General features: G+C 43.2%; 1 protein-coding gene across 1 annotated transcript in view; it reads right to left on the reverse strand.

Annotated features, from left to right (window-relative positions):
• Nucleotides 1–2051: 2051 nt before the first annotated feature.
• nbr1b (NBR1 autophagy cargo receptor b) overlaps nt 2052–22817 on the reverse strand; it is a 30267-nt gene continuing 9501 nt past the window's right edge. The window contains exons 11-23 of the mRNA XM_034538697.1: nt 21826–21909; nt 21525–21710; nt 18965–19078; nt 17767–17842; nt 17443–17553; nt 15875–16045; nt 14301–14591; nt 7702–7891; nt 7225–7476; nt 6471–6556; nt 5845–5923; nt 5298–5391; nt 2052–4209 (exon numbers count right to left, since the gene is read on the reverse strand). Coding sequence (XP_034394588.1) covers nt 4036–4209; nt 5298–5391; nt 5845–5923; nt 6471–6556; nt 7225–7476; nt 7702–7891; nt 14301–14591; nt 15875–16045; nt 17443–17553; nt 17767–17842; nt 18965–19078; nt 21525–21710; nt 21826–21909 — 1908 coding nt within the window. The 3' untranslated portion in view covers nt 2052–4035. The remainder of the gene's footprint in view (nt 4210–5297; nt 5392–5844; nt 5924–6470; nt 6557–7224; nt 7477–7701; nt 7892–14300; nt 14592–15874; nt 16046–17442; nt 17554–17766; nt 17843–18964; nt 19079–21524; nt 21711–21825; nt 21910–22817) is intronic.

Raw genomic sequence — 22817 nt, forward strand, 5'->3', positions numbered from 1 at the left:
CTAGTCAATTGAACAGTGGACTGATACATATTTAGTCAGAATAATTTGAGGAAAAAATATCTTGTTGAGGTTAATGTAGTATTACTACATAAATTAATATGGCACACAGGAAGACCCTTGTGTGAACCCTCAAATTGTTGTTCCCCCATGTTTCATCAGAGACGCCGTAACCTAATTAGAACTGTGCTTCCATGTTATTCAGAGAACAAATTGCCAGAAATCCCTCATTGATGTAATGATTTTAATTGGAGACAGATTGATTTATACATCGTAACCATGGTCATAAAGTGCAACACAGAAAAAAAGCTCAAACTATCTAGCTTTTCTCTCCCTCCTTAAATACTTAACTTGTATTCATATCCCAATATTAAAATATTTCACCTGACCGTCCCTCGTGGAACACATGACATGTAAATTTAAAGCAAAATGACATACATGTACAGTATGTGAAAGTCTTTGCCTTCATCGAGTGCACAATTCAGCCAGGTTCCATTTCACCACGCAGGAATGTGGATTAGAAATGTAAAGCAGGGTTTCATTTATAAAGAGGCAAAGTACCGCCCCTTCCTTTTTTTTCAGAAAAAATATGTTGTCAAGGGTGAGAGACAAATCATTTTATAATTTTGTTTCAATAATGCCATGAATACATACATACATTCTTACGAGTGTTGGCAATTTTGTCATAAAACTTTTTTGAAGTATGTTAAAATACACACCCAAAAGTCGTGCATGACGTCTCTCGCTAAAGCTACGATGCCTGTGTGTTTCACACCGGATGTACTCGCACCAACAACGTACTTTTCTTGCAAACATATGTGTAATTCATGGCACAATTCAAATGGGATCAAACGATTATTGGTCTCTTGCCATCGACTACTATACATATTTATTCTGATATTAGGTCCCATGGGCAACACCGGAAGAGGTGTAACTTAGCCTGTCCATTATCTACGGGGAACACTTGATGTCTTTTAAAGGAACTGTAGTGAGATTCAGTTTAGTGAATATGATCCAAAATGTACTCTCTGGAATACATGATGTGAAGTTTATGGCAGAAAGGAACTTTGTATATATAGCAGGAGATTCATTCAAAGGGACACCTCGAAAAGAAATAAACTTACTATCTCATATGTTTCACTGTTACATTTTCAATACTGTTCACCAAGACATATTTCAATTAATTTATCATCATTTTGGTGGCAATTCATTGTCCCCTTTTCCCTAACCCTACTCCTTGCAGGAAAGCATATTTTCCAAAATGTCAAACTATTCCTTGTAACGTCATTGTAAAGTTGTTCTATGGATTATGAAAGACAGTGCTTTTTATTTGCAAAAAAACAAGTTAAATTCAGAAACAAGTTAAATTCAGAATCAGCATATCTGTTGTAACTGTTTGGAGCACTTATTTTTGTATTAATAATATTTATACTACAAGTGCTGTTGTATTAAGTTGTGTCGACTCCAAATCCTTCAAGTCAACTCACTTTTTTTTCTTCTTCTTTTTCTTTTACAAACAAAAACATTAACACACACCTATAGTGGAGCAAATTCAACCACCACACAATAAGCCAAAAAATACAACATAATCACCAAGCATTCAAAGCAAAAGCACCGTAAACAATCTTAACTTAAACTACTGAAGTCAACTGACCGTCATTGCTTCCAACTAGGAGGTTTTGTATATATTCATATGTTTGTGAAGGGAAAAAAACAAAAATAAATGTTCACATCGTTACACACGGTTTCATTCCAGTTTAAGTTTGGAATGACCTTACATACTGTACACACTCTTCATGTGCTCTACCAACTAAGAACTACACGTCCTTTAAGAGTATCAGCCCAGACACCGGACCACTTTGAAGAAGCACAAAACAGATGACAAGAGTACAAAATGATATGAACACTTCAACATAGCTGGATCCTATTTGAGGTCATTAGCCTGTCTGAATCGACTCAATACAGTCAATTTGGGTTTGTCTTTCTGGCTGATCTGTGTCATCTGATGTTAAGAGAAGAGAAATGAAGTGAACAAAATGTGAGGAATTACTTCATTTTTAACATTTTAAACCTATAAACAAAGAGTTTATTGGATCATCAGGGAACACTGAGGATGCTTATTGTGAGAACCAGCTTACAACAACAATAACAGGTCCAGAAAATGTGAGATGGGAGAGTCAATATTAGGAACACAGTTTATGTTGACTGAATGGTCCCTGTGAATGGCAAGCTTTTAAGTGCAAACACTATAATGTTTTTTGTAATTTTTTTGCTTTCTTAGTAGTCATCAACTAATCTTCGGTAGATTATGCATACAGTACAGTGAGAGGTGTGTGGAAACTCTTTCTATGCTCCAGTGATATGGACATGTCATAAAACAACAATAATAATAATAATATTAATAACGCTATACTGTATGTTTGAACCTAAATGAGCACAGATAATCACTTTGTACCCGCTCAAAGGTCATGATATACTTGCTTTTTACCAACATGAACAAATAGACATGTGGCTCCAACGTAAGCAGTATTGTTCACATGCTTGGCTGCCTACAGTGGCAGCCTTTAGGCGTGGATGTCATTCTATATCACAATCCTGATATATGTAACAGGTAAGTGAATTTACCAATGACACCTCAGGGCAATCAATTGGCAATGTGTATTTATTTGCAATAATGGCCTAACACAACAGTAGACATTTAAAAGATGGTACCCTCTTTAAAATAGGCCGAGAGCTGAGACCTGAACCTGGAACCTGCATCTCGGAGTCTGGACCTGACTAAACATAATTGGTACTGCCAACTTTGAGACCCGGACCCAAGATAAGAACCAAAGACTACCTTGCCAGACTAATGCAAAGTATTACATTGCATCTTTGGCATTGCATATCTAATGTGTCCCACACATGAATTCAACAAAATTAAAATTTTCTTTACAAATTAAATTTGAACCGCCCTAACCGTATTTCAAGTTGGCCTAGAGTTCTGCAAGAACCCAGGCTCTTTGTTATCTGAACTCTAAGGCAGGTGAGGTCCAAATAATTCTTGGCCAACTCTGGAAAATCTTCATTTGGGATTTAGAATTTTGCACAATGTAAACATGCCTTTACATGGCGCCACTCCACGAGTTTACTATTTGTTTATTCATCATACCAGGAAAAAGCAGCGACTAGCTTCCTTGGCTTAGCTTCATCTTATGGAATGTGTAGTGATCATTTTTCGAGGATCCAATCACAGAAGGGATCCACCATGCTCACACAAACACACAGTTAAAAGAAAGTATATCAGTGCTCTGGGCTGATGGTGTAACTTCAATGTGGTTTTCTGATCTGTAACTTACTATCATGTGAACACGTGTTCTAACTAAGTGACGCCAAAGCGACCTGTGAAGTGAATCTCCCCACTATGGTTCTTGGTGCAGAGCTGAATACTGGATATTATCAGTGTCCCAGGTAAAAGGGTAAAGCCGGAATGTGCTATGTGTAGCATTTCATTTATATTAGCTGTAAAATATGTTACATTACTTTAGGGCATGGTGGTTTTTGAAGGTACAGCTTCACGTTAGCCTGTTGTGTCACATTAAAATACATATTTGTTGTTACTAGTGGCCTTTCAATATAAATAGAGCAGTGCAGGCTGCAGTGGGACTCACTTTTGGCAAATGCTAAATGCTACATATAGCTCTTTTGAGACTTGATAAACTTGTCTCTGTCCTCATTCCTCTTAAATTCCTATGCAAAGCCGCTGCCCTGCCACAATCAAGACCTAAGCTGAAAGTAACACTACAGACAGTGGGTGTTTGAAGCTCCAGTACATCCCAGAGAGTTAGCTGGAATGTCTCCTTAAGTGTCCTTAGAGAGGATCGATCTCAATCCAACTGGACCAATCAGAGGAGAGATGGGGGAGAAGGTGGAAGGCAAAAAAAGGGTAGATGAGCAGAAATGAATTTCTCTTTTCCAGTCTTTCCTCTGGAATGTCTTGTTTAATCTCATTCTCTCTTCTTTCTACATTTCTCCCCCTCTCTCTCTCTCTGTTTCTCGTCAGTAGCGTGTAGAGTACCAGTCATTGTCAGTCATCTGAACAAGCTCGTTGACCACGTCCAGCAAGTTGTAGTTATATTTCTTCAGCAACCGCTGGTTTAGTGGCCGGTCCCCAAAACCCATTTCAACCAGCACGGCCATCATGGTTTCCTGGGTGGATGCATCCACTGGAGGCTGCATAGAAACAAGAAACATATAAACTGACTGGCGTGTGGCAGGCCTAGATTTGGACTTCTCCACATGTGGAAGTAATGTGCATGGAGCTTTTAGTGTGGTGACTCTCAAAACCACGATCGATTAATAGTTTACCATTTCAAGATTTGTCGCAGACTGTGGCTCAGATTCCAAAAAAGTAGCGCTATGATGTTGGATCTTACAGGGACTGTGATGAATGCAAATGCAGATTCTACTGTTCTGATTGGATGGAAAAAAGGTACTTATATATTATTTTAAATTTAGATTGAAGAAATCTCAATATCACTGTGGTGGCTGGGGCGTGGTTAGGCTCAACTGCGGAGGGGAGTACAGGTGCCGGGAAGAGGCCTAATTTGCCTGAGCTGCAGGGATCATGTGATGTGTGTCTCTTCCCTATATGAGGTTTGATAGGGATAGAGGCACGAGAGAGGAGAGCAGTCTGCTAAGTAATAAATAATTTTACGAAATCTTCCCTGAGTGTGCTCATCCTTTGGTGCAGGGGGGGGGGGCATATGTGACAGCTAGGAGCTTGTTACAATCACCCTGTTTGGAGTATTGCACTATATTGAATTGTAACCCATATAGCATGATACATATTGTACTGCCAGATCATTGCCAATACACAGTCCTAAAGAAAGTGATCCGTTTACAACTTACATGTTCAATGTGTAGTATTGTGTAGTGCCGACTACTGTTTGAAAGGCCGTCCTGTATTCTATTGTATGAGTTTAGACTAATGTTAGCAGCTCTTCCTGTTCTATTGGATTCAGGAAAGTATATACTCTAGCAAACCCCAGCCACTCATTTTCGTGACCTGCGCCAGTGTCCCTTATAAATAACTGTGTAGACCTAAACTGACGTTATCCATAATTCACAAAAGTAGGAATCATTGTATTGGCTCAGCCTTGGTACTGGAAGCTATCTAATACTGAAGGACTCTGATTGGGATTAGGGCCAACAGAAAACTTGATCGGAACGCTCCTAGTTTTAGTACTTTAAGAGTACCATAAATGTGTTAACAACATGAGGTATGATATACGATTGCAAGATATAAACCGCATGCTGACCTGTGTGGGGCCTTGTCCAGTGAACAGAGCTTTGTAGGCAGACGCAGCTACTGACAAGGCTCCTTTCACCAGGCCGCTGGTGAGGCCTGGGTGCCTGAGAAGCGACAATAAAGAGGTGACTTTCAAAACGTGACTGCTATGTGAAAGCCTTGGCTCCATCTCCAATCCAGCACTTCTACACAAATCATGAGTTGAGGCTAATTGGTGAACGTTAATAATGTTAATAACAGTGCTAACAAGCTTGCTAGCTTCTTTGTTAAAACAAAACTTTTGAAATAATCAATGTATAATATTGAGAACTAAATGCTGTAGAAACCAGTAGAAAAAAAGAAGAAAATCTGTTGCTTTTGTGACCGACTAGCGCTAGCATGTTCCAGCTAGCTGGCGCGCTAGCATGTTCCAGCTAGCTGGCGCACTAGTGGTTAGCTCACCAATTAACCACCACCATAATTTAGTAAGCTGGGAACTTTGATGCAGCCAGCAGTACGTTTCCTTTAGTCAAACTGCTGAGTTTGAATGTGTGCGAGGGTATGTATGGGTGTGAGACCTGGGGTCCTCAGGGTTGTCGTCCTCTGTGTCTTCAGTCACTTCAGCATCATCTGTCTGAGTTTGTTCAGGACCAGAGACTGTGGTACAACAAAAGAAAACATATTATCCCTCAACATCTATGAAAAATGTCAGCATCAGAATAAACAAGACACTGAAAGCTGCTGTGCCTTGGTTAAGCCTCACATAGTTGCTAAAGACTCTTAGAGCTTCTTCACATTTGAAAATCCAAACTAAGGTACAAACCAAGGTTTGCGTTTCTGTTACACGTTATACATGTTATATATGTTATATGTGTTTAAAATGCAATTATGCCAGCACACAAAAGAAATATAAATGACATATGCGTCCTGATGTCATTTAATTTTAGGAAGATTTTGATCTTGACATTTGATACCCATCAGGTGATTTGAAGCTGAAGCTAACTAATCGCAGCCGATCTGCACTGTTTTAGCTCTCTCAGGATTGTTGCTGTTGTCGGCACTGTTGCAATGTTCATTCATACTGTTAGCTTCTCACCACAGGCTCAGCCATCTCCATGTTGAGAGCCGTGTGCTCTATGGGTTTTAGCTGCTGTAGTAGTGGTCCAATCACACTGCATAATGAAGGTATTAGCAACGTGCTTACCATCCTCAGTTTGGTACAGTTCAGAGCCCTCTGCTCCTTCCCCAGCAGTGGCAGGGTCCACATCAGTTTCTTCACTGCTCCCTGGACTGCACAACATCAAGAGCAACATATTTGTTCAAGTATTTACAGCCAGTGGAACAAATAACAAAAAAACACTACATATTTAAATCAAAGCTGCATTGAGGCGTCTGGTAGCAGAGTGGTTAAAACACACAACACATACCTCTGATTCATTCCCCTTTCTCTGCCTCCTTGCCTTTATGTCAGTATTTTTACTACCACTATCAATATAAAGTCAAATGCCAAGAATGCATTTCAAATAACAAATATTTAAACATCAAAGCTGTAATGAATATTTGTTATATTAACAAAAGACAAAATGTTTGTAATATGAAAAGCAGAGATTCAGACCAACTCTACAGAGCCTTTTGGCGGTTTCCATCTCATTGTTTAGGTTTTACGGGGTGAAACTTTACTGTTATGATTTGGTCTCACAGGTCTCATCAAACGTTGGTTTCCAGCAGCAACAGGCAGCTGTTTCCAGTGAAAAAGCTCTGATAAACTCATTGTAAACTATCTGCTCAGCACCAAACAACAGACTATAGAAGTTTTATATATTTTATTGAAGCATAGAGAGCCAGATATTCTTTCTAAATAATAAAGAATAAAGGGAACCTACCACCAATATTAGCCTGTCGAGGCCTGCAGTTGGAATTGTATGCTGCTGTGTTTGTATCCCAACCTTCATACTGACCTTTGTGTGGTGATGGCTTGAGGCGGTGCCACCACTTCAGGTGTCAGAGGCTCGTCGTCTAACGTCTGAGAGGTACAAAGCATGTCGTTGGCACTGTTGTTGTCCGACATCGCTGTCCCTGCAGCCGCCGCAGCTTCTTCTGCCTCACCAAGCTCCCCCTGTGGGGTTGAACTGCCCGGTTGGTCGGGAGAGGGGGTTTCTGTGTCTGTGGGGGTCTTGGCTGGGATGTCCCCAGGCTGGGACAAAGCAGAGCTGCAATGGGAATTTAAAGGGACTGTGACAACACTTTGACCAAACACAGAAAAACAGGCAGATATTCCTTGCTTTATAGTAATTTTATTCATGTATTTTTAGTTCTGATAAGACACAGGCACTGGAGTGTGATTCTAAACTAAGCAAATATCTTCGCAGGGTCTGTTGGCTGTTCATACACAGTCCCCTGACCCCTGCATGTAATAATTTTTTGGAGTCACGTACCTGTACATGGATTCCCCCAGTGGCCGACTGGTGTCAAAGCAGTCAGGGAGGATGATGATGTAATCTTCTGAGGAGGTGGAGGAGGAGCGACTCCTCGTCCCATCTCTCTTCTCCCCTCCCTCCTTCTCCTTCTCCTCCCCTGGCTCCTTCTCCACACGGATGTTCTCCGTGTGGGATTCCTCACCTTCAACTGTGTCGGGATGAACAAAACTTCTAAGTTTCGAAAGCGAACCGGGTACCAACCAGGGACATAGTTCTGCGCCACCGCAAGTTCCTAAAATATATTTCGACAAGATTATGGTTATAGACCTTGTTTAGAGTTATTAAACATGATTAAGTGTGCCAACAGATGTATGGTGGAGTGTAATAGCTTCTCAAGCTATGCAAAGGTATTAACCACCAAAGATGGCGAATGCAACTTCCAGATCCATGTGCTATTAATGAGTGGGTACAATATATTAGCAAGAGGCCCAATATTTAGTGGCCAGATATATGTTTTTGGTGGAGAAACTATGAGCAAATAAGTCCTTAGATGCTTCAAACCACATTATCTGTGGCCATGTTGTTTTAACAAGTTTACTGGTTACTCTCAGCCGAGTGTGTCGTGGTTATTAATATTTGGGCAGCTGAAAAGTTGAAACACGAACAGAGCATGTAGGTCTCCTCGTAAAAGCCTTGAATCAATATTAAATACATACTCATCTGTGTTTACTATATACGCCAACCATTACCACTGAAGACCGTATACAAGAAGTCACCTAGTGGTTTGTGGACTGTCGTTATGAAGCCTCTAGTTCGGCATTGTGGCCGTCTTGGATAACGGCTGTCGCCATCTTGGCTTTTTGCAACCACTGAACGGAATCAACCATATTTGGACTGATGAGGAGTGACGTAGAGACATTGTATCATATCATAAGTTGTCATAGTCAAACTAAAAAGACAATCTATTCCTCAACCTAAGTCGGTACTTTTGTTGACTAAACCTATGTATGTTGTTTCCTGTGAAGATGGAAGTTGACGTGTTGCTGGATTATGAAGGAAAACGCAAAAAATGAATGAATAAAATATCATACTGTTGAGTGAGGATAAGTTGAACAGCTGAAACAAACATGCTGGCAACCCTCTGACATTCATGAAAAGGTAACATTATGGAGTGCTGTGGATGGAACGCCACTTTCAGTATATTATCTTTCCCATTTCTATCAGAAGGAACGCCACAAGTGAAGATTATAAAATGGCAGTGTTATTTTGACCACTTCTCAAGAGTTTCAGCAGCTTGATCACATTTAGCATATTGCTGCCCTGCTGTTAGTTAGTAGTCTGCTTTTATTTTTCATAAACTGATAAGTTACAAATCGACCCAGTAGTAAAGTAATGTAATCAGATCTGACTCATTGCCTGTGTAGTTCTGTGCTTCACTGAGATACTGCAGGACTGTAGCAGACTGAGGAACAACATAATATAGCTCAGCTTTTCCTAGACAAGCGAAGGTTACCAAGAAGGTCACTTAAAGAGGTATTTATGGACATAAGTCTTTTACTTCGACTGTTACTTTGGTTTATCAGTCCGAATCAATTGGGCTGATTAGCTGAAAACAAGATGAGTTGGCCAAATACAAGTCAAAGTTCTTTCCCATCCATCCATCCATCCATTATCACCCGCTTATCCGGGGTCGGGTCGCGGTGGCAGCAGGTTCAGCAGGCCGACCCAGGCTTCCCTCTCACCCGCAGCACTTTCCAGCTCATTCTGGGGGATCCCGAGGCGTTCCAAGGCCAGCCGGGAGATATAATCCCTCCAGCGTGTCCTCGGTCTTCCCCGGGGCCTCCTACCAGTTGGACGTGCCCGGAAAACCTCTAATGGGAGGCGTCCAGGAGGCATCCTAACTAGATGCCCGAACCACCTCAGCTGACTCCTTTCGACACGAAGGAGCAGCGACTCGACTCCAAGCTCCCCCCTGATGTCCGAGCTCCTTACCCTATCTCTAAGGCTGAGCCCGGCCACCCTACGGAGGAAGCTCATTTCGGCCGCTTGTATCCGAGATCTCGTTCTTTCGGTCACGACCCAGAGTTCGTGACCATAGGTGAGGGTTGGAACGTAGACCGACCAGTAAATGGAGAGCTTTGCCTTCCGGCTCAGCTCCCTCTTCACTAAGACGGACCGGTACAGCGCCTGTTTTACTGCTGCAGCCGCACCGATCCGCCTATCGATCTCCCGCTCCACCTTACCCTCACTCGTGAACAAGACCCCGAGATACTTGAACTCCTTCGCTTGGGGTAGGCAGTTTGCCCCCACCTGGAGGGAGCAATCCGCCGGTTTCCGGCAGAGCACCATGGCCTCAGATTTGGAGGTGCTAACTCTCATCCCTGCCGCTTCGCACTCGGCTGCAAAACGCCCCAGTGAATGCTGGAGGTCACGGTCCGAGGAGGCAAACAGGACCACATCATCCGCAAACAGCAGAGAGGCGATCCCGAGACTCCCGAACCGGATCCTCTCCGCCCCCTGGCTGCGCCTAGATATCCTGTCCATGAAGGTCACGAACAGGACCGGTGATAAAGGGCAGCCCTGGCGGAGGCCAACACCCACCGGGAACGTGTCTGACTTACTACTGAGGAGACGAACACAGCTCCTACTGCAGGCGTACAGAGACCGGATGGCCCGTGCCAACGGATCCGGCACCCCATACTCCCACAGCACCCCCCACAAAAACCCCCGAGGGACCCGGTCGAAAGCCTTCTCCAGGTCTACAAAGCACATGTAAACTGGTTGGGCAAACTCCCAGGACACCTCCAGTAATCTTGCGAGGGTAAAGAGCTGGTCCACTGTTCCACGACCGGGACGGAATCCGCACTGTTCGTCCTGAATCTGAGGTTCGACAAGCGGTCGGAGCCTCCTCTCCAGCACCCTGGCATAAGCTTTTCCCGGGAGGCTGAGCAGTGTGATACCACGATAGTTCGAGCACACTCTCCGGTCCCCCTTCTTGAAGATGGGAACCACCACCCCGGTCTGCCAGTCCATGGGCACTGTTCCCGACCCCCATGCGACACTGAAAAGGCGTGTCAACCAAGACAGCCCAACAATGTCCAGCGCTTTCAGCATCTCAGGGCGGATCTCATCCACCCCTGGCGCCTTGCCACCAAGGAGCTTTTTGACTACCTTAGCGACCTCTGCCAGGGATATGGGTGAATCCACCCCAAAGTCTTCCGGCGCTGCCCCCTCTCCGGGGGACATGTTGGCCGGGTTTAGGAGTTCCTCAAAGTGCTCTTTCCACCGCCCGACGATGTCCCCAGTCCGGGTCAGCAGTTCCCCCCCCCCCCTGCTGAGAACAGCCTGGGGTAGACCCTGCTTTCCCTTCCTGAGCCGTCGGATGGTTTGCCAGAACTTCCTTGAGGCCAACCGAAAGTCCTTCTCCATGGCCTCCCCGAACTCCTCCCATGCCCGAGTTTTAGCCTCCGCGACCATCGTCGCTGCAGCCCTTTTGGCCCGCCGGTACCCGTCAGCTGCTTCAGGAGACCCCTGGGCCAGCCAGGCCCGAAAGGCCTCCTTCTTCAGTTTGACGGCTACCCTCACCCCCACGACAGGCACCGATGACCTTCCGGCCACAGCCCCGAGCAGCCGCGTCCACAATAGAGGCTTTGAACAAGGTCCACTCGGATTCCATGTCCCCAGGCTCCCTCGGGATTTGTGAGAAGTTCTTCCGGAGGTGGGAGTTGAAGACCTCCCGGACAGGATCCTCTGCCAGACGTTCCCAGTTCACCCTCACTACACGTTTGTGCTTGCCAGGTCTCTCTAGCCGAGTCCCCCGCCATCTGATCCAACTCACCACCAGGTGGTGATCAGTTGACAGCTCTGCTCCTCTCTTCACCCGAGTGTCCAAGACATACGGCCGCAGATCAGATGATACGATTACAAAGTCGATCATTGATCTCCGGCCTAAGGTGTTCTGGTACCAGGTACACTTATGAGCCACCTTATGTTCGAACATGGTGTTCGTTATGGACAAACTGTGGCTAGCACAGAAGTCCAACAACAAAACACCATTCGGGTTCAGATCGGGCAAGCCGTTCCTCCCAATCACGCCCCGCCAGGTTTCTCTGTCATTGCCCACGTGAGCGTTGAAGTCTCCCAGGAGAACTATGGAGTCGGCAGGCGGCGCCCTTTCCAGGACCCCTCCCACCGACTCCAAGAAGGCCGGATACTCCGAGATGCTGTTCGGTGCATAAGCACAAACAACAGTCAGAGCCTTACTCCCCGCAACCCGTAGGCGCAGGGAGGCGACCCTCTCGTTCCCCGGGGAAAACTCCAACACAACGGCGCTCAGCCGGGGGCTCGTGAGTATCCCCACTCCCGCCCGGCGCCTCTCACCCTGGGCAACTCCAGAAAAGGACAAAGTCCAAACCTTCTCCAGGAGCTTGGTTCCAGAGCCCATGCTGTGCGTGGAGGTGAGCCCAACTATATCTAGCTGGTACCGCTCCACCTCCTGCACCAGCTCCGGCTCTTTCCCCGCTAGTGAGTTGACGTTCCACGTCCCTAGAGCTAGTCTATGCTGCCGGCGATCGGCCCGCCCAGGTCTCCCGCCTGTTCCCGCCGCCCGGTCTACATAGCACCCGACCCCGATAATTCTCCCTGCGGGTGGTGGGTCCACAGGGTGACTGCTGCTCCATGTTGTTCTTTCGGGCTGAGCCCGACCGGGCCCCTAGTTCTTTCCCATGTTTTCAAAACTTGAAATGCATAATCCCCTTTGTATTGATTCTGTTGTTATTACTGCAAATGAACTAAAGATAAATACTATCAATAAATCAACAGTGTATATAAATAATGTTATGTCATTGTTCTTAGCTACTGTAAGAAGTACCATTATCAACAAGATTCATGTCAGGTCTATCTATGTCCTAAACTTTGTGTTTCATGTATTAATAAGTAATTAAGTCACCTTTACCAAACTGACTGCATTTGAGATTTTCAACAGATCAAAATGTTATTTGTATTTAGGACTTTCAAACAACTTTTAAAATGTTTAAAAGCAAAATGATCATACCTTTCTGAATCTATTGGTCTCACATCTCGCACAAAGGTTAAATTGAACAAAAATCTGTACTGAGTACACTTCATTTTAAAACTGAATATTTACAACCCATAGATACAGCCTGATAATGAGACAGGCAATAGAAAATATGAAAGGTTATTTAAAGTTTATGGTCTCAATCTCTAGTTTCAAGTCTTCTTCAATACAGCATGATGGTCATTTAGTAAATGATGGTCATTCAGAGTCAAACAGACCATAAAGCAGGGGATGCTTTAGGATGGGGCTAAAAAGTGATTGACAGGTTGTACTGCATCACAATATCCCTCTTCCGCAGTCCAAATATGGTCACATATATTAACTGGTTGCAAAAAGCTAAGATGGCCGAACTCCAGTGGGTGAGGTCACGATGACTCTGATCACTTATACAGCCTATGAGGAAACAGACTGGGGTTGTAGTTATTATAAACTGACCTATTTATTAAAGCAACAGGAATTAGTTTGGCTGCTCTATGAACAGATATGCCAGCTGCTCTTCTTTTATATGCATTAACTATCTGACAAAGTTACCACTCAAGGAGTGTTGTTGTTGCCTTGCTATCTAGAAGCAGCAGAAAGCGCTCGCCCCATTGGTTACCAAATGGCTTGTCTAAAGGTACTGGTGCTATCTAAAGGGCACATTATCCAAACAGTGATATGCACCAACATGCATATGCTCTGAAATGATTGGTTATTGGTACATTTGCTCATATGCAGTCAAATGGAGTTGTTGATGAGACAGACTGGGGTCCTACCAAATGCTTGTCCCTTCCTTCCCTGTGCATTATACATCAGCAACATTCATTTAGCACCCCCCTCAATGGACAAATTAACAAAGTGCCTTCCTATTAACACAATGTATGATTCATAGAGACAACATATAAGACAATTCTAGGGCAGTACCAAATGGTTGAAAGCGTTGAATCTTCATTAAGCACATTGTTGTACGTCTATTGACTGTTCAAAGCAGGTATTTATGCCCAGTTGCAGATCAAAATCATGCTACAATAATATTTTTTGTATTATTACTATTAATACTATTCCGGTTGTGTCGGACTGATTACGATTTGTGTAATCCAAACATTTCCCTGAATTCCAGAGCTTTTATTCCACCATTTCAATAGTAATTGACTGTATATAAGAAGTGGAGGTAGTCGTCGTGATGCCACCCATTGGTTTATGGACTACTGTTTTGAAACCTTGAGTTTAGCTGTCGCCATCTTGTTTTTTTGCAACCAGAGGAGCCCTCTCGCTGATCGCCATTCAAAAGGATGCAATTAAGACACTTCTGCATTGGCTTCAACAAGGAATGGAAGATGACATTCAAAACACACATATGATTATTAAAAGTCTAAACATAACCCTTTTGCCCCTTGCACCTTACTTTGCGCCTAGATTATCCACCGTTTAGCTAAATTGGAGTTGGACATGTCCTAAATACACTTGCACAATGCACTTTAGACCATGTGTCCAATCAAGGACTTTTATGATCCGATGTCAAATGGTATCTCGGCTCATCCGATATGTTTTCTGCTGTCACCTGTGGTTGAGTGCTCCTGCAGTGTGAAGGACCTGGGCGGAGCAATGAGCGGGGTTGGGGCTGAGCTGGGGCCGGGTCCCAGGGTTGAGGCCACATACAGTGGAGCCGGCAGGGAGGCTTTCAGTGGCGGTGGGAGGGAAGCCATCAGCGTAGCCGGTGGTTTCAGGGGGCTTTTAGAGGTGCTGGGGCTGCTGTCTGGTCTCTCTTCTGATTTCACTGTTTTACTCTTCACAGAGGAGGAGGAGTAGGAGGAAGAGGAGGAGGAGCCGCCCTGAGCAGCCGGACGCACCACTGGGGGCAAACAGGAAGTCCACTGTTAAATACTGTACAGTAATACTTGTGCTGCGACATGTGCAAACAGAGTAAACAAGTCCAATCAGAAATAATGCTGGACACAAGAACCAAATATAGATGTCACATACAGCAGTTTACACACAAGGGTTTTCAACTGGGACTAAACATTGATTTGTAGCATGCCGAAAACACAAAAATACAAAAAACTGTATGTCCAAGGCTTTTATTGTGAAAGCTAAGAACGGAAGTGAATCTGATCTGTGCTGTCCAAAGAGTTTACTTTCTGAGAGAATATTTCATAATTGAACACAGACATAGGCAACTTTTAAAGACACTTGTCCTGGGTGACTTATCATACATTTATAGTTGTTTTTACCAGCCCATGATACTGGATATCTATTTGATTTGACCATGTTGTTTAGTCCCTCAGGCATATGCAAAACTCACCCAAATTGTAAAAGATGTGCACAAAACTAGAGGTGGACTGATAGTGGATTTAAATGGCCATATAATACAACTAGTTTGGGGAGGAAAAGGTCGATATGACGTGCTTTAGCCTACTTCTGTCAGCTACTAGTGTACACTGTTTTTGTAGTGGGATTTAGTGGATTACATTGTTCTACATTGTTAATATATCATGTTATATTTATTTACAATGCCCGATACCCTGTTCTGTGGCTTATGATGCATTTCGTCAGCTGCGCCTCCGGTTACATTGTTGAATACCACTCTCACAGACCATTAATGTTCATGCATCTTACCCGGTAAGGGTGATCCTAAAGTGTGTGATTTAATTTCATAAATGAATGGTTAGGTTGCTGGACTATTTGGAGGAAAGAACACCAAATTGGTAAGTCAGTTAAAGTAACCGTTGAATTATTTATTGTTCTCCCTGTCTGCATGTCTTGTATCGTGGACAGAGAGCAGATTGTGTGTGTGTGTGTGTATGTGTGTATATATATATATATATATATATATATATATATATATATATATATATATATATATATATATACACACATTAGGTTACAATATATATATATATATACATTGTAACCTAATCGGCAAAAATAATAATATAGAGAGTATATGAGTAAACAATAGCGACAATGTTCCTCATTCCAAAATTATTCATGTTTGGAAAAAATGTACATTCTTACTTTGCTGGATTAATTTTTGTTCACTTACATTTTTAGAGACACTGACTTTTATCAACAGTTAAAAAACAGTAATCCGTATCAAAGTACAACTTCAGACCCGTGACCCCTGCCGATGTTTACCTGGCCCTTTGCGGGACACTCTCAGAGGGGTGTGGTCAGGGGCCTCCTCCAGGGTCATTGAGCGAATCACAGTCTCGCAAACAAACTGAGTCCCGCTGATGTCGTCCTCCCCTTCCTCTTGAGCTGGGACTCCGCCTCCGTCTGCTCCAGATCCCGCCCCATTGGGGACATCTGCAAACCAGTAACAGGTGGACCAATGTTATGTCTGTTAGACAGATCAGTTTTCAGTGCCAGGTTCTTCTTCTGCATACATTTAGAACCACTGCTGACCATAAGTACCAACAATTCCCAGTAGTATGCAGGCATAACTGCAGGAAAACCAATTCCTAGTGAACTTAATACACTTATCAGCATTACTGAACACCTATGGCATCTATAAACCCTGTTTAGACTTGGTTTAAAACACATCTTGGCGATGGTATCAAAGGTCAAAGTGCATCACTGCCTCTTGTTGGCGCGATACAAGTCTAGTCCATTTACCATAAAGTCGTGTGGGAACAGGGTCTTAGGCATACAGAGGATCTGTGTGTGACATTCAGTTGTAATCCGCATGCTTTAACATGTGTTACATCCAGGTACCACTCAGTCCAATTAAATTAATCTAATTTATATCAGAATTAAGCATGTTTCTATCTTGAGGACAGAAAGTTGAATTTACAGTCAACCATCAGGTCTGTGCTTGACTATAGAATGTATCTTCATGCTGCACAGTTCAACTAAAGTCCAGACTATATGGTATGTATCCATTTATCATTTATAGTAATACATGGTAAATGGACTGTGCTTGTATTTCTCTTTTCTAGTCTTTAACACTACATGTCACCATTCACCCATTCACACCCATTCATACCCTGATGGGAGGGGCTATGGTTCCACCTGCACATCAGGAGTAACTAACATTCACACACACTTTCATACACCGTATGGACGAGAGGAGCCGGGATCGACCCTGCTCACCACTGAGCCACAGACACCCCATAGACTGGTTCTCAGTAGCAATATGAAGAGAACAACATTCTACTTTATTCTAACTTGTCTCCTGCAAAAGAGGCCTCAGGACATCCCTTCTCTTCTCAGGGGGACTGTGGCTCAGCGTAAAGCAGGGTCGTCCTTCAGTCAGCTGTGCCTACTGTGTGTGAATGTTGTATGAATGTTAGCTACTCCTGATGAGCAGGTGGCACCTTGCATAGTAGCCCCTCCCATCAGTGTATGAATGGGTGTGAATGGGTGAATGATGACATGACTAGAAAAGTGATATACAATTACAGTCCATTTACCATAACCTGCAACTTGTTTTCCTCTTGAAAGAGGTTAAGGGTCCTGGACTTTCAAAGGGAAGTGTCGACCATATATGGGGCATTAATATGGATGTCGAACCGGTGAAATCTATCACTGTTCTTTGTATTAGGGTGTGGGTATATCTGTTTAATAAATACAAACGTTTGTACAGAAACACCTCAAATCATATTCAGCTTTCTTGTTCCATTTTAGATGTTCTTTCATTTACCAACTTATCAACACAACTCTATCAAGAACCTTAAACATCTTTGAATAGAAAACTAATTTACCCATGATACTATTAATGACTTCACTTTCTTCCTGGATGAGAGCCAAAGAAGTACTGCCCTTGTCCTGCAGGTGGCCATCTTGAGGTAGAGGGGACATGCAGGGAGTCATGTCTGGACGGAGAAAGCTCAGTCAGGTCTTTGCAGTTACCAACAGTTACACTGAAACAGCTTGGTGATTTGTAATTACAACAGGAGCTGCTACCCACTTTTCACTTTGCTACAATATCAGACGTTTGCATCCTTGATACAAACAAGTATCCGCTTTTGGACACAAGCTCCCTTAAGCAACCAGCAGCAACTGGAAACTACAAGAACTCTTCTTACCAGCAGGCGTGTTGTTTGGGACACTCTCCAACTCTTGGACGATGTTGATGTCCAACAGCTCAAAAGATAGAAGATCCTGAGAGATGAACAGATAGCTAATCAAATGCCTTTGAGCTGCATTATGGGAAATATAGGAGGCTGTGTTTTAGGAGTTAGGAGACCCATACTAAGGATTAAAAGTCAGATTGATTTTTTTTTTACCATTCTTTTTTCTGATTGGTCTCTAAATCATTGATGAGTCATTTATTAAGCGAGAATTCCAAATATTTTCTGGTTTCAGCCTTTTCTCTGTTTTGTTTTAATTGTAATACTGACAATCTTTGGCTTTTGGACTATTGATTAGGCAAAACAAGACACTTACAGGTGTCAACACAAGTAGGTGTCAACTTGATACTGTATTTGAAATTTCCTGCATGTGCCTCACAATAAATACACTTTAATGTCAATGCAGTGGTCAGCCTTTATTGGAAACTAGTTGAAGCATAATTTTGTTATAAAATTAATCTTATTCCACATTTAACAAAGCTTAATAAAAGGGTAATGGCTCAGGTAATGGCTGACATTACATCCTAATTCATAACAAACGTTTACGTGCAAAGTGCCATCTCCTTCCATAAAATTGAAGACAAGGTAGATGTCACTACGGCTATTACCTCCAACACTAGATTGATCATTAGCACCACAGGGAACACATGTGTTTTTGATTGGGAGGGGAGCTGTGATCCTTCCACACTGATCTATCACCAATTGCAATCCAGTAATACAGTATGTACATATTATTCTGAAAAGGGACAATCTGCATCATGACTACTTTTACTTTAAGTAGGCTTTGCTGATTATACGTGCATGTACTTTCACTAGATTTAAAATTTGAAATGCAGGACATTCACTTAGTTTTTTCTACACTGTGCTAATTGCTACTTGTATCACAATTAAAGTATCAGAGTACTTCTCTCAACACTGTGTGTGTGTTAAATATTAGACAACAATTTGATTGTGTAGCTGTGATTATGAGGTTGATGAAGTGTAATCAGGTAAATTCATGAACTTACAAAACAATACATTACATTTTCACACGCCTAAAAAGCATTGTGGTGTGTGATCATCCTCACATTGCAGATTGATCTGGAGTTACCCATTGGCTGACGCGGCCTTAGTGCAAAGTGTACAGAACAGTGCTGAGTGCAGATTGAATTACCTGGGCAGTGAGCAGGTCCACAGAGGGGATGTAGTACTCCTCCTGGTCCACTGACATCAGGGGCTGCTCTCTGGCTGCACAGGCTTTTCCATCCTTCGCGACTGGGTTCTTACCCTGCAGACAAAGTCAAATCTGTTTGATAATGGACACAGTACACTATGTGTTTCTTTATATATCAGTGTTATTTCTGATAATCCATAGAAGGGTATAACTGCAGAGTTCCAGGCTTGGAACCGTTATGATCCTGAGTTTGAAGGATGTGATGCCTGAAATGGTGTATGCCAGAGACGATCACCAGGTTATAATAATGTTGGGACCTCACCATGTGGGGAAAAAAGGAGCCGCCTGTTTAGCACCATGAGCCTGGACACAGAGGCCTACTTGCAAAAGCCTAAAACAATGGGACAAAGCCAGAATCCCACCATATCCAGAAAATCTCACCTGAGTGTGAGATGTGGTTTGAATTCAGGTCCGGAGTTCCCATTGGCTTAGGGCTCCCCAAGGATATGATCCCTGCCCCTGGATTTCCATCCACTGCCATACCAGGATCAGCTGCTGTTTACCCGCGGACGGACAACACAACGGCCCTTTATTGTTTGAGTTTCGGATGCTTTCCCCTCTCTTTCTCTTTTACTGACCCAAACACGACATGCTGGATTGATGTAGTAGTCGTGGTCATCACTGCTTGTAATTATAACACTTTATTGTGTCTTTTAAAAAGCAGTTTTCTGCATTATCTTTGATAATTTCTAATAACCAAATTTATCCCAACCATAGCATAAGTTGATTTGTTTGAATAGGTTCAACAATACCACGAACAATACGACCTTAATATGTTCCTACTTAACTTTATAATTGTAACATTGAGCAGCACATAGTTTCATGTTGAAGTGTCCTTGAGCAAGACACTGAACCCCGAGTTGCTCCCCGGGCGCTTCACTGCAGTCCACTGCTCCTTAATAACTAAGGAGAACATTCCTGCCCACTGCTATTAGACTTTATAATAAATCTCCTCTGGCCAGATTCTCCTCAAACTGAACATCAATAAACCTTGCACCGCTGTCACTTTATACTTTAGAGACACTGTATACACTTTCTGTCGTTAGCAAACTAAAGTTAATGAAAACTGAAATTATTAGATTCATCTTAACACTATTTTTCCGTGTTGTTGTGCTAACGTGTGTTAACGTTTGTAAACAACATTAGCATAGCGAGCTAACGTTAACAAACTCAGGTTAGTCAAAGTTATATAGAAATATTACAGTTGTATTGCTTACCTTGGGGTTGTGTGGCATGGATATGGTACGATGTATTAAATATATGCTCGGCTATTATTTATTAAGGGTATAATATGTTTGGTTGTTGGTGTTTGTAAACACAGCATTCCTCTACAGCTCAATGAGGAGAGAAAACAGCGAACGAAGAAAGAAACAACCCCACGGCGAGGTGCAGTAGCTGGATTGTGAATGAAGGGCTACATCCTGAGGGCAGGATACAGACGCCACCACCTACTTCTAGTGGGTCACAAGATGGGAGCAAGAGCCTTCAGTTATCAAGCTCCTCTTTTATGGAACCAGCTTCCACTTTCAGTCCGGGAGGCAGACACAGTCACCTCATTCAAGAATAGATTTAAGACTTTCCTCTTTAATAGTGCTTATAGTTAGGGCTGAATCAGGTTTGCCCTGGTCGAGCCCCTTGATATGCTGCTATAGGCTTATAGGCTGCTGGGGGATGTTTTAGGATACACTGAGCACCTATCTCCTCTTCTCTCTCTCCTTATGGATGAATTTACATCTCTCCATTGCACCTTATTAACTCTTCCTCCCCGGAGTCGTTGTGACTTCACATCTCAGAGGGTCCATTGGACCTGGCGGTGTCTGATGCCTGGTGAGCCGGCCTCCCGCGTTGGCCCTGCTGATGCACCCCGCCCCCCCTCCTCTCTACCTCCTTCTGTTTCATGGATTGGAGTTCCATTCATACATTGTCATATTCAAGTAATGTGTTTATGTAACTTTGTAAATGCTGTTCATTCTGTACACATGACATCTATTGCATCTGTCCATCCGGGGAGAGGGATCCTCCTCTGTTGCTCTCCTGAAGGTTTCTTCCCTTTTTTCCCTGTCAAAGGTTATTTTTGGGGAGTTTTTCCTGATCCGATGTGAGGTCCTGGGACAGGGATGTCGTATGTGTACAGATTGTAAAGCCCTCTGAGGCAAATTTGTAATTTGTGATATTGGGCTATACAAAATAAACTGAATTGAATTGAATTGAATAGAAGTGATGAATATATTATTGTATTTAGGAAATTCCTGCAGATCATACTTTTAACGATAAGCGTGATAAAATAGTACACTGTGTAATACACAGCTGCATGTTAACGTTGATGAAGAACATTAACACACAGGACTTTCAGCCTTAACACATGCGCTCACACACGGGGTCCTGGCGAGGGATGTGGGTGCCAGAGCCTGGAGCTCTGAAGCGGAATTGATTTATTCACACACTTCCACACATTAAGTGATGACATTCCCGTTTACATTCATCCACATATTCGTTCTACCTGAGGCGTGACACACGGTGACACCAGTATCCCATCAGCCATCATGGGCGCTGGGGCCAGAGGATCGACCACGATGCTGCACCAGACCCGGGGTCCAAACTGCTCTCCGCCGTGGGCCAGGCGCCAGTGGGAGGTGTAGGAGCCCTCCACGGCAGGAGCACACAGCGCCACACTCACGATGCCAACCTGGGCACACAGACCACGTCCACGTGAATCAGTGGTACAAAAAGAGAAACAAGAAAGATGACACGTTCAGGGTACTTTTCCAAAGATAGGTGTGAATGAAAACTTCCTCTCTGACCTGTCCTGGCTGGAGGAAGGGAACAGACACTTCTCTCCAACGGTCTCCAGAACCCACCGCCAGGTTTCCCCACATGAACTTCAGCTGCAGGTAGCAAAACAAGGCAAAATATGATGCTCATTTATCCATGGTACTTTCTTTGACTACAGTATAACACTATAAATCAATAATTTAGTGAACAATGGGTAAACTGTCTATGGGTTAAGTGAAAGGTGTCACTCACAGTGATGAACCCACAGATAAATAACACCAACCCCGATGCACAAACAGTCATTTTAATTGGTGCTGCTTTTCCTCCAAGTGGTACAGACCCTCATTAGAGACACCGTCTAGTACCTAAAAAGGCTGCAAAGCCGTAGTGTGTATGCACATAAGAGTTGACAGCTTTACCATCATGTTAGGATGGTAATATTGGCTAATTAGCACCAGATGGGCATGCCACTTGTTTGGCAGATGAACTCGGTGGAAAACATGAACTACTTGAGCAGGTATCGTATACTTTATCTATCTAGCCCACTATGTGTACTTTTCCCAGGTGCAAATACACACTTCTTTTATTGTTTAAAATCCATGAATGCCTGTACAAAATGTATGGCAAGCCTTTAAATAACACAACATTTTATGTACAACCCAAAATGTCAAGCTCATAGTGATGGTAGAGGGAAAGGTCATGGTTAAAGTTGATAAGGTTCATCCTTAGGGAACCTCAAATGTTGGTACATAACCATCATAACCAACAATTACATATAATACATATATGCCAAGAGACTTCATTCTGAAGGGTGAGTGACTGAACATTGTCATCACTGGAGCTGAGTTGCTTGTCTCCAGAAGATGATATATTTCTTGATACTACTCTGACCTTTTGATTAGCTCCACTGTAAGGTAAAAACTTTTCTTTGAATTCATAAACAGGTTGGCAGACTTAGATATGATATCAATCGAGCCCATTCATTCTCCCCAGATGACGAACCATTGCTTTTCCTTCAATG

Source organism: Cyclopterus lumpus, chromosome 8, assembly GCF_009769545.1.
Source record: "Cyclopterus lumpus isolate fCycLum1 chromosome 8, fCycLum1.pri, whole genome shotgun sequence".
Taxonomy (NCBI): Eukaryota; Metazoa; Chordata; class Actinopteri; order Perciformes; family Cyclopteridae; genus Cyclopterus; species Cyclopterus lumpus.